Source organism: Eutrigla gurnardus (genome assembly GCF_963514095.1).
Source record: "Eutrigla gurnardus genome assembly, chromosome: 3".
In the NCBI taxonomy this organism is placed as follows: domain Eukaryota; kingdom Metazoa; phylum Chordata; class Actinopteri; order Perciformes; family Triglidae; genus Eutrigla; species Eutrigla gurnardus.
Window position 1 is genome coordinate 6,583,022 of NC_139917.1, and position 12,500 is coordinate 6,595,521.

Here is a 12,500-nt window from a genome sequence, read left to right on the forward strand (position 1 = left end):
AGAACCAGTTTCTCAAAGCACTTCATCAGAATGGATGGGTGTCATTTAGACCGGACAGCACAGACGTTGTAGGTCCAGGATGCTGGAGGGAAAACTCTTCTGTGACAGTGATGTGTTGCAGATGTCAGTGATGATGTCAGTTAGCTGGTTGGCTCACATGTTATCAGGCCCAGGAGCTTTACTCATATTCACTCTCATCAGGGTTTCTCTCACACGCTCTGTGGAGAGCGACAGGTGCTGTTCTCGGGAGGCGAGGCAGACTTGACTTGACTTGTTTCCAGTGTTCAGCTTCACAACCGGAGATAACAACTTCTTGATGAATTCATATGAAAGCGTTGGTGATGAAAGGAACTGCTGCAAAAATAGAAAAACTAAAATGAAAGCAGGAAGAAAATCATTTTAGTTCCTCAAGGGAGACCACAGTTGTTGTCAGATTATATTAGAATGACTCTATTTTGTAATTCACCTGATATCAGTGACAGGTTTTTTTCTGAGGAAATAAGTATTTTTGAATCTGAGGTAGTTTTTTCTCTTTTTTTGTATAAATGTGTTAGAAATACAATGTTTTGCATTTTCCATGTGTGTGTGTGTGTGTGTGTGTGTGTGTGTGTGTGTGTGTGTGTGTGTGTGTGTGTCGTCCTCTCCCTCTGAATCAAAGCATACAAATATGACTATTATTCATTCACACACAGAGGGATCAGGCAGTTTTATATGGTGATAAATAATAAAGTGGCAGGCATAAAAATGCACACATAAAACACACACACACACAAACCTCTCCTAACACACACAAACAAAGTATTTGTTATTCTTCATTTCAACAGACATTTATTGTGTTCTTACAAACTGAACATAAAAAGCACACAATCAGTGAACTTGGTATTTAGCTCCAGCGGAAAGAAACTGCATGTAACCAAGTCGCAGGAGAAGGTTTTATAAAATATGAAACCTAATAATGAAGTGATGTTAAAAAATGTGAGGATGTGAGAAATGTATTCTTTCTGACGACCACATTTGTGTCTGTCGATCCACACACCATCACACACATAGGCAACAAGACAGTTGTTAGGACAATATTAGTGTAGATCTGGGGACCTAAACACACAGCTTAGTCATCGAAAAAAGAAATAGATACCTAAGTGTACATACTTACACACAGAAAACACAGATCTCCCCCAAAATCAAGGCGTGTGAGACGGCCTGCTGGTATTGTGGTGAATTGATGGGTCGTGTCACTAAGGCCTTAGTCCACACACACCAAAACCATCTCTTTTAAAAAATTATCTTTAAAAAACACAAACAACATATGTGAAGATATTCATATTGAGGTCCCATGAACCGGAAATAGAACTTCGCCACTCTATACAAGCTGTCTGTAATCATGTTTAGCTCAGCGTAGTGGCAGAGGAGCAGAATATGTTGCCATAAAAAAAAACAATTAAGCCAAAAACCATTTCCGTGTGGACATGGCCTCAGTAAAAGGTCCGTGTTCCATGTAGCGCTGCATTAGGAGTCACCACACACATCTCGACCTCATAAAGGGGCCAGTGAGCGTATTCGGCCAGTGTCAGCTGCCTCCCACCACCACACGCCTCCTCTCCACCAAAACACCAAGACAGGAAAACAACAGACAGGAACATTACGTCTCAACAAAGGAAACGCGTTGATTGATTGATTATTGCTTACGACCTTTCAGTCTTTATGGTCTATTTGACTCTAAATGTGACAAGTATTCCCTGAACCAATATCACGCTGTATTAAAGAAGAAGTCTTTTATTTTCTCATATACATCAATGTAATCTGACCAAAATAGTCAGTACAGAGAATGCAAGTTTAAGGTCCTTCAGCCTTTGCTTCACTTTTTAAAAGCGGAGGGTTCCAGCAGGATATCAGAGCTAAGTGCACAGCAGCGCCCAGTCGCACGCGTCCACATCCAACATGTGAGAGTTCGGCAAAAATAAATTTGGCTTGGTTGATGCAACTTCTCTTCACTTGCTCGGCAGCTGGATTCTCAACAACAATCGTGTCTCCTGAAGACGTTAGCGTAGCATCAGTCATACACACATGGCAAAAATGACCTGGAGATCTCATCTGCTCTTACATCTGCGATGGCCCACATTGATGACTGGCTTACTAAGTCATGTCTCCATCTAAACACCAGCAAGACTGTATGGTGTTCACGAAACCAAAGAAAAAGGTGATACACTAAAGTGTTCGTTCGAGGAGAGGAGCTTAACATTGTAAATGAATGTAAATAGCTGGGGGCGACACTGGGCTCTAACTTAACCTTTAAAGTCATGTAAAACAGGTGGCAAACAAGGTCACATTCAATGTACAGAACTTCAAACAAATCAGGCCATTTCTCAACATAAATGCTGCCAGGATGTACTGTATCTACACACTATGATATTCTCACCACATTCAGACAAAGTGTTTTGTCAGTAAAGGGACATAAATTCTGGAATAGCTTGCTCCTCATAATAAGGGGCCGCCCCACTTATATGAATTTTAAGACTCATTTAAAATAGTGGCTCAGGGAAAGTCAAAGCTGCACTCCCTTTTAACTGTATCACACACTTCATTATGTGCACTGTTGCATCTCGTCTTGCCTGTTGTTTTTATTGTGTGTCCGTCCCTCAAATTAACTTGAGGGTGTTGTACGTATACTTGGTTTTTATGATTTCTATCTTATCTACCTGGGGACGATAGATGAAAACTAGCAATTGTGCTATTTTACATCAGTATTCATACTGATGTCCATAAATATGCACTCTCCGCATTAAATAAACAAATAAAAAATTGAAAATAAATAAACAGCACTGAAGGTTTTTTTGGAGAAGATGAGTGAGTAACAAGTGGTTCATCCAATCAGATCCCAAGTATTTTTTGGAAAGCGCCTGCTTTTCAAAACCGTTTTCATGACGGCTTCTGAGATGTCCCTTGTGTTTAACCAACCATGTGGTGGGTCAGGTTCCTGCTTTTCAACACAGCAACACACACAGAAACACCAACGTTATAAGCAGTCTTATTGCATGACCACAGTATTTCTGTACAGTATTGGACTATTTGTTTTACATGTAGCTACACAGGCGGCTTTATTTAATTTTGTGTTTTAATCTTGACCTTCATGTGTTATTGGCCTTCAAGTGTTTGTTTGTTTTTTTCTTCTAAAATAACCTTTTTTGTTTTTAAATCACTCACTGATTTCATAAATAATCGGTACCAGTATCATTAAAACTGTATGAAACGGTATCGCATGGAATTGAAAAAGCTTGGTACCATCATCGCTCCCACCCAGCACTCACACCGGGACATCAGGGAGACGACACTAGCTATCAGACAGGAAGCAGCAGTGCTGTGAGCCCTGCAGAGCACCGCTGAGAACCACTCAAGTATTTGACTCATTCACAGGACTCCACTTAAAGTGAAAACTTACATTAATGGGTTTTGTCTGACCTTTAACTTGTAGTTAAAGTAGATGCTTGTTAATCTTCCAAAGGCTGATGTCAGATTGATACATTGATAGAATAAAAATGTCTCTCAATTAGATACCAAAGGCAAGATATTGTGCATCCAATAAAGTGGAAATAGTGTTGTTTGGTCTGCAACTGCTGCAGAAAACACACCCAGAACACTGCAACACTCTTGTCTTCTTTCTGTTCTCCGACTCTATCTCCATTCATTCAGTCGCTCCCCTTAAACTCCTGTCTTCTTTTATCTCTCGCTTCACATCTTGCCTGGAGGCAGGTATTAATTGAAGGACTCTTGCTATAATAGGTTCTAATTTTTAATCACATAGCCTTGTTAGAGAGCTGTCTGATTGCAATTACAGATGCTCATTAGCCAGGGTGCTGTTATTAATTAGACATTGTGACCTTGGTAATTACTGCAGCATACATGTAGAGTATATGCCAGCCATTTTCCAGTGGAAATTTCCCAAGACAGGCTTTCGGAAATAATCATAAAAACAACTGTTTTGTTTTTATGTGGTCAGCAGTGTTAATGTAATCTTTACACAGACCATTATCCCTTGGTCGGCTTCTTCCATTGGGGTGATGACACACGACGTGTTGAGAGTTTCTTGTTTGGTGAAACCATGAAGTATTTCCTCATTGAGACAAAACCTCCAACTCTTAGAAACGTGCCTTCCGATGTTTGATTAAAGCAGCCTAATGCTAATCTGATCCATTTCAGACATTCCTGATGAATATTGTTTACCTAGTTGTATTTTCTTTTCACAAGAATTAATGGTAAATGGCCTCATTTTATATAGCGCTTTTGTTCAAAGCGCTTTACAGTAATGACTGACATTCACCCATTCATACACACACCAACGGCAGAGTCAACCACGCAGGGCGACAGCCAGCTCGTCAGGAGCAATTAGAGTGAGGTGTCTTGCTCAGGGACACAAGGCACTCAGCTAGGAGGAGCCGGGGATTGAACCGGCAATCTTGCAGTTACCAGCCAACCTGCTCTACTTCCTGAGCTAAACCCAGTTAATGGTGGATGAATTATGGGTAATAAATGAGTTTGGGAGTGGCAGCAGAAGGTGATTGTGCTTGAGTTAAGAGATGTAGAGTGGGACAAAAGGAGGCACGTCACAGACTTCATTCATCTAGTTAATGGTTGTGATAAAGCTCTGTCAGCCCTCTGTGTGCAAACAGAACACAGTGAGTCTTCACATGAAACATGGGTGTAAATGCAGTGTCACACTGTGTCATCGTGGCTTATACCAATGGCCTGCGACACTTTACCCTTTGACCATCCGTGTCACCCGCTTCCAATGGGACCAGCTGATTAAATGGCCGGTGTCAGTTGTCATTGGGACCTCAGACTTGAGGAGGTGTGGCCCTAGCCGGCCTCCTTATTTGCCCAGTAGGCCAATAACATCCATCAGTATGCTGGATCAGGACAGGGAGGTCTCAGTAGTCCACACAGGTCCACTGGGAGGGTTTTGATCACATCAGTCATGAGTCACATGAATTGGTACTGTCCTAAACATAAACAAGTGGTTCTGTTACCTCAAGCTAACTTCCTGTCTGTCACACAGTCTTATATGTCCCTTACACGTCCCTTACACGTCCCTTACATGTGCCTTACATGTCCCTTACACGTCCCTTACACGTCCCTTATATGTCCCTTACATGTCCCTTACACATCCCTTAAACGTCCCTTACATGTCCCTTACGTGTCCCTTAAACATCCCTTACATGCCCCTTACATGTCCCTTACACGTCCCTTATGTGACCCTTACGTGTCCCTTCCATGTCCCTTACACGTCCCTTCCATGTCCCTTACACGTCCCTTACACGTCCCTTCCATGTCCCTTACACGTCCCTTACATGTCCAACAGTGAGGGCAGACAGGTCTGGAGTGTCAGAGTGGGATTGAGAGTGTGTTGGGACACTAACCCTAAACAGCTGATCTGCTGGTCAAATAGAATGTGTGTTGGTTAGACCTGCATGTATTGCAGAATAGCACCACCAGCGAAGCTCCGCTAACACATTGCTTTTTTCTAAAAGGTCTTCACAATAAAAGCCTCGGCTTTGATAGGCTATGATAATGCTTTAGAAGGATCCTCCTAGCCATGCATATGCACCAATCAATGGCAGTGGTAGTTCCTGTTTGATATGAATTAGCAAATGAGCAGCTCGATGTGCGGGAGAGAGGAAGGGTGAGGTTAAAAGAAAATATGAAGGAAAGCAGAGATGATACAGCAGTAACGCTTGCCTGAGCGTGTGACAGCTACAGGTGGATTCCAGATCAATATTCCACTCGGCAGGAGCTGACGGCGGCCGCGCCAGGCGGCCGCGCCAGGCGGCTGGTATTTCCACCAATCAGGCAGCATTTCAGAAGCTCTGCTCCACTAAATCTATGCACAAGTCTTTTTGACGGAGGACAGGCACTGTATGAAAAATATAATACATTCAAAATAATCATGAGGACCAATCTATTTTAGGCTACAGCTCAACAAAGAAATAAGAATACACATAAAGTGTCCCTATACATGTTGAATTCCATTCTCTAAAAATCCAAATCTGGCTGGCAAAAGAAAAACTTGACTTTCTTTTAAGTTTCATAGCAATGTATTTTGTTATAGATATACCTATATCTATTCAAAAACACTATTCTGGAACAGTTGATGCAGTCAATAATTAATGAATGACATTTGTTTCCCTACTGAGAAATGAATGAATGCTTGTCTTCTGCTTTATTCTTTTTGATTGCTTCCAAATACAATCTTGCCTCAAGCCCCATGTTGTCTAGACTCGGGGCTGAGCGCAGTTAATACATTTACAGCACTTGGAGATAGGGCAGTAATCAAAATTCACACAGGCACTCGCACTGCCACAGTGTGTGTGTGATCGTTGTGTACTTGCAGAGCATTTTTCTGTGGATGGAAGCAAAGCCAATGTTCCCTACTAATGTACCACAATCCGTCTCTTTCCTCTCTCTCTCTCCCCGTCAGGCACTTCCTCTTTAAGACAGGTACAGGCACAACCCCCCTCTTCTCCACGGCAACTCCTGGCTACACTATGGCAACAGGCTCCGTGTACTCCCCGCCCACAAGGCCACTGCCGAGGAACACCCTGTCCCGCTCTGCCTTCAAGTTCAAGAAATCCTCCAAGTACTGCTCATGGAGGTAAGATGGGCCGAGCGGGGGGGAGGACATGGGGACTCATTATGACATGCTATTGCGTCTGTCTTCTGAGACAGTCTGACTCTGAGTGAGGTGGACTATGCCTTTACAGATGACATGAACTTCTTTGGAAGAAAGACACCGTTGTAACATTATGGCGCCGAACATTTCACAAGGCCCCACTATAGCTATACTGTACCCTGAACGTTATGGCTGACGAATGTAACTTAACCACCTTAAACAGCAGGCTCTTGGCTGCAGCTACGGCTCTGCTGGCACACACACACACACACACGCACACACACACACACACACACACACACACACAGGTTACATGGACATGTGACAATAAAGGCAGTCGATTTTGAAGGTTTGAGTTTCATTTAACATTCGACTGAGTCTTGGCACTAACTGGAGCCATAAAAGCAGCAGTCAGCTGCCAGCCAGCTGCTAATTTGCTAACTTGCAGACAAGAGCATCGGGGGATTATTTGCCATGTGTGAGGAGGGCCGAGAGAAATAAGTCATTCTCACAGCAGCAGGCGACTAAATGACTGTTGTAATTGTTCTCACCTTTCACTGTATTGTTTTTGTTTAAAGACATGTTCAATATTTCATTTTTAATGTGCATAATGTCAGCTGTTTTCTTCCATCCAAGGACACATTGACTATGATGTCGCTAACTACAACTCTTGACTCAAATGTTGGCACACAGACCACAGTTACTGTGTCGCTGCTGCAGACTCATGGGATGAGGGTCTGGCTTGTCAGGGTGCAGCATCCACGGAGAATACTGGCTCGTGCAGATGAGAAGAAAATGGCATTTTGTAGGCGGCGCTATTACATTTGTATTGCTACATTTGCTCTATTTAACAGAGGAGGCATTCAAGATCGCAATAACATCTGCAACCCTGATGGTTTTATTACTTATAAACGAATGGAAAGAGCCGTCCCGTGGACGCTGCAGTCATTTGCAACAGGGCATAATTGAGAAAGTTGATCGCCAAAAATGAAATAGTTGTGAGGCTGCAACAGTAAATCTGGAAGATGTTTGTCTGTATTATGATGTTTATTTTAGACAAAACCAATAGTGAAGAAGGTGACAGCAACACAACACTAATGCTTTTGGTTTGTTCTCCTCAGGTGTACAGCCCTCAGTGCAGTAGGACTGTCTGTTCTGCTGTCTGTCCTACTCTGTTATTGCATAGGTAAGAGCACACACACACACACACGCACGCACGCACACACACATACACACACACACACACACACACACACACACACACACACCCACTCTGTGAATACATGCACAAACATTAGTCTGAAGAGTTAGTTTGTCCCAGGTGTGCGATGATAAAGATACTTTTATCTCGTCCGTTGTTAATCCCATCGTGTCCAGCTTCCTGCCCTTCTGGCTTCTATCCGTCGCTCTTGTACTCTTGTTGCTGCACACGTGTTGGTTTTCTGTGGGACAAGCCCATCAGATAAGCAGACTGCCAGGGTTTTCCTGCCTCCCTCCCCCTGCTATGTGCTAAAGGTGATGTTGTTGCTAGTGTGTCGGGTAGATTTTACGGTAAATTGTAGCTAGAATCCTCTCCGGGATCATGGTTTTAATAATACAGTAACCTATGAGGAATTGTTGGAGAGCAGTCAGAATTTCAACATCACGTAGAGTAAAAAATGATTCATATGACTTTTTTTCCTCTGCATTTATGAATTGAACAACAATAAAATATATATTCAGTACCTCAATCATCCTGTCCATCAGCATCCTGGTGATGGCAGACAAATATGTAGTTCATCAAATTCTTCCAGAGAAGGCAGGAATCTTGTGACTGCTCAGATGCAGTCATTTTTCTTTATTGGGTTTTATAAACATTACAATTATCATATACCTAGCCTGAGGGTTCTGCACAGTATCTTAGCTGTTCCTTGATATGCGCTCTTCTGGACAGAGATCTCAGATGTTGTTCCTGGACAGCAATCCCTCTCCTCTCCACATCGATTCTAGCTCCTCTTTCAGTCCTCGGTATTTTTGGAGCTCCTCGTGTTCCTTCTTCCTTCTTTGCTCTCTTAGGATATCTACATCTATCACTACTGCTTTCTTCTGTTCCACCACCATCATGTCTGGTTGGTTAGCCATCACCAGATTATCAGTCTGGATCTGAAAGTCCCACAGGATCTTAGCTTGGTCCTTCTCAGCCCCCTTTGGAGGTGTCGTCCATTTTGACCTCAGGGCTTCCAGCCCATAATACTCAGCGCAGATGTTCCTGAACACTATGCAGCCACTTGGTCATGGCGCTCCATGGTCACCTGCCTGCATCTTATACCCTGCTGTATGTGCTGAACTGTCTCAGGGATCTTTGCACAGCCTGCACCTGGGGTCCTGTCTTGTGTGGTAGACCCCGACCTGCACCTGGGGTCCTGTCTTGTGTGGTAGACCCAGGTCCTGGTCTGCACCTGGGGTCCTGTCTTGTGTGGTAGACCCCGACCTGCACCTGGGGTCCTGTCTGGTGTGGTAGACCCAGGTCCCAGTCTGCACCTGGGGTCCTGTCTTGTGTGGTAGACCCCGACCTGCACCTGGAGTCCTGTCTGGTGTGGTAGACCCCGGTCTGCACCTGGGGTCCTGTCTTGTGTGGTAGACCCCGACCTGCACCTGGGGTCCTGTCTGGTGTGGTAGACCCCGGTCTGCACCTGGGGTCCTGTCTTGTGTGGTAGACCCCGACCTGCACCTGGGGTCTTGTCTGGTGTGATAGACCCCAGTCTGCACCTGGGGTCCTGTCTGGTGTGGTAGACCCCGACCTGCACCTGGGGTCCTGTCTTGTGTGGTAGACCCCGACCTCATGAGTAGTGTCTCTGTGCTGTCCTTCAGACCAGCCTTCTCTAGACACAGGTATGATTTCTCCACATCAGCCACTTCTTCTGTCTGTTGGTGGTACATGCCCTGCAAGGGCTTGTCCTTCCATGATGGTTCCTTCTCTTCCTCATCATTGGGTTTCTGCTGTCCTTGATAGTGGCTCTGATGCCCACTTGTCCTCATCCTCCCTCCTTGCATGCATGGCGAGGTGCGTTCTAGTATTGCTGTCAGTGGCTTCTATGTCTTCCTTTGGCAATGTTTTTATGCCAGCAGGGTATCAGATGACCGGCAGTGTGTACGTGCACGCCTCTAGTTCTTTCCATTGAGCTGACTTTTCAGGACTTGCCTTACTCTGCGTAGGTATTTGAAAAATGTTAACTTAATCCACTGAAAAGACATTTGAATCTACAAATTGAATGTTTGTTTCTTTATGACTTGCAGTAAGTCGGTTTACTTTATATGGAAGGTCACATTGGCAACGATACGCATACAAATGGCCACCACTCTTACCATCTACGCTACGCTGAGTTGAATGGGAATGTCCCTTCTACTCCTGTTTTATTTCTATGGACCACTGGAGTCACTAATCTCTTCAACGCTGCTGGACTCACTGGGGGCATCTGGCTAACAGCTTATACCAGCAGACATTTGCATAAATGTAGGGACCCATGGTGAGGTTGACATGGGTTGAGCTCTTTCAGAAGATGATGGCAATACAATTTGGAACATTTGACTACTTTTGCTTTTGGCGTAATTTCTTTTATTTTGAAACTTGACAATAACCCTGAAATATTTACTCTTAGCTCATTAGCTTAGCTTTAGCGAGTAGGCCACACATTTACCCGTGAAGTCATAAATAATACATGAGTGATTTTCCTTCTCCCCCTACATCACTTTAGAGCTGTCATAGCAGTTGACCTCTTGTTAGATTGTGTGCGAGTGATTCTTTTAAAACGCCTCGAGAGAAGAGAGGCGAACGAGTGATAGAAAAATATTTTTTCAAAGGTCATTGATTCTCTCAACAAACAGAGGCAATTAATGATTGGAGCTCACATGGTCCTTAGACATGAGGACCTTTTATTACAAGCAAGAGGGGTTGTTACATGCTTAGCTATTTGTGTGTGTATGCGTGTGTGTGTGTGTGTGTGTGTGTGTGTGTGTGTGTGTGTGTGTGTGTGTGTGTGTGTGTAGCATGGGCAGTTACTTTAATTGGTAGCATCTGTTAAGAGTTTCTTTGTTTCACATACTGGGGAGGCACAAGAGAAATAAGTACACACAAACCATAACACACATGTGTTACTGTCTTTCTCACAATGACTATCTGAAGCCTTTCCAGTGTTGTGCATTATGTTTACATTTGCGCTGCATCGTCTTAGTGTATTAGAATAGTTACCAAGTCCTCTCTAGTCAAATTCTTGGCTTGACCCTGGTGAGAAAATGACTGTGGGTTCTTTTCGAAGAAGTCAATATGTTAAATTAGCAGCACATTCACCGAGTGAAGTGAATGACTGAAAGGGACTATAGAATCATTTGGAGAGACGCTTAGCGGTGGTGCAGATCTCCGACAGCTCTATGGCCTCGCTGCTCAGACATTCCCTCTTGGCACCAATAGCTGCTCCTTTCCCTTAGTCTGTCAGAATGAACAGTTCACATGCAAAACAAATGCTAATGCACTAGCTGATGCATGCATGCACCTGTAGCAACACATATGCAAATATAAAGGGCTGATCCCGAGCTTCTGTTTTTTTTTTTTTTCTCATCATTGATTTTATTTCCTAAGAGGCAAAACTGTGTTAACAAAGACGCACACAAGCACACATAAAAGCTCCCCCTGTGACTAATTGAGCCAAGGTGTGCCCCATAAAACAAGGCCCCGCATCGAACAAATACTCCGCGGCTGTGAGACCTGTTGCACTCCCATTCAGGAAAGCCATTACCATGAATGTCTCTTTGTGACTCCCACTAGGGTGTGCTGATTTTTAATGATTCTGTATAATCCATTTATTCAAGTCTTCTCTGCCTTTAAGAGCGAGCACACCCTGCTTAATTCAATCATTCCAGGAATTAGCTCGCTTTTGCAACATTTGCATGCAAGCCTGTTATGTTAGCATGGGTCTCGTATCATTTTGGGAGCAAGGGCATTCTGATTTGTAATAATTAGCAGAGGTTGATTTTAATCTCTCGTGAAGCTGCCAGGTCTGTAGTTTGTAAAACAACAAGGACACGGTGTCAGGAATGCCGTCATGTCGGCCTCCTACATTAGCTCAATGGTAACATGTGATTTCACTTGTGAAGGTCTCACCCCAAACACACCAGACACATTACTGTGTTCACGTTGAGTATACTTCAGGTGACCTCAATGACTTGGTTAACTTGAGGGGAACGATCTATGCTACAGTTGATAATAAGAAGTGAACATTAATTACAGGTCTGTGACTGGATGCAAACTTCAGGCTTCTGCAAGAAAGCCAGACATGCCACGTTGCCACCCACCTCTCCGACCTCCACCCCCTTAGTGTCAGCTTCACTACATAGAGGAGCACTTACAATCCTTCCTGCACTGGCCTTCAGCATGGCAGTGGACATAAATTGTGAGATGCAGAATCATCTAATATAGATGTCATACCTCAGGATACTGGACTGGACTAACTGTTCACTTTCCATGTAACAAATCAGAATGATAAAGGTGCAACAAAATGCCCAAGAGACTTGTCACAGCAAGACAAGGACTGGTGTGACTAATGACTGCCATCCATGTAGGTCCTCCCTGCTATTAAACATACTTTCACATTGGACTTAAAGGGGACACATCTTGCTTGTGAACATGCATTTGGATATCTGGAGATGGAATAAGGAAACCCAGTCAGTTCTTTTGTTAGGTCCCTTGACCCAAAAACATGCGATTCAACAAGCCATTCAGATTTGACTCCTGAATACAGATACATTCAGGTACACAGTATGTGAAAAAGAATGTGTTTGAACATTAACATTAAAGCATGCAAAC

General features: G+C 43.7%; 1 protein-coding gene across 7 annotated transcripts in view; it reads left to right on the plus strand.

The window, feature by feature from the left end:
• LOC311010747 (teneurin-3) overlaps positions 1-12,500 on the plus strand; it is a 317,927-nt gene that overhangs the window by 188,763 nt on the left and 116,664 nt on the right. For all 7 annotated transcript variants that reach the window (XM_084005346.1, XM_084005347.1, XM_084005350.1 and 4 more), the window contains 2 exons: positions 6,470-6,643; positions 7,783-7,847. In XM_084005346.1, the coding sequence (XP_083861472.1) occupies positions 6,470-6,643; positions 7,783-7,847 (239 nt within the window). The remainder of the gene's footprint in view (positions 1-6,469; positions 6,644-7,782; positions 7,848-12,500) is intronic.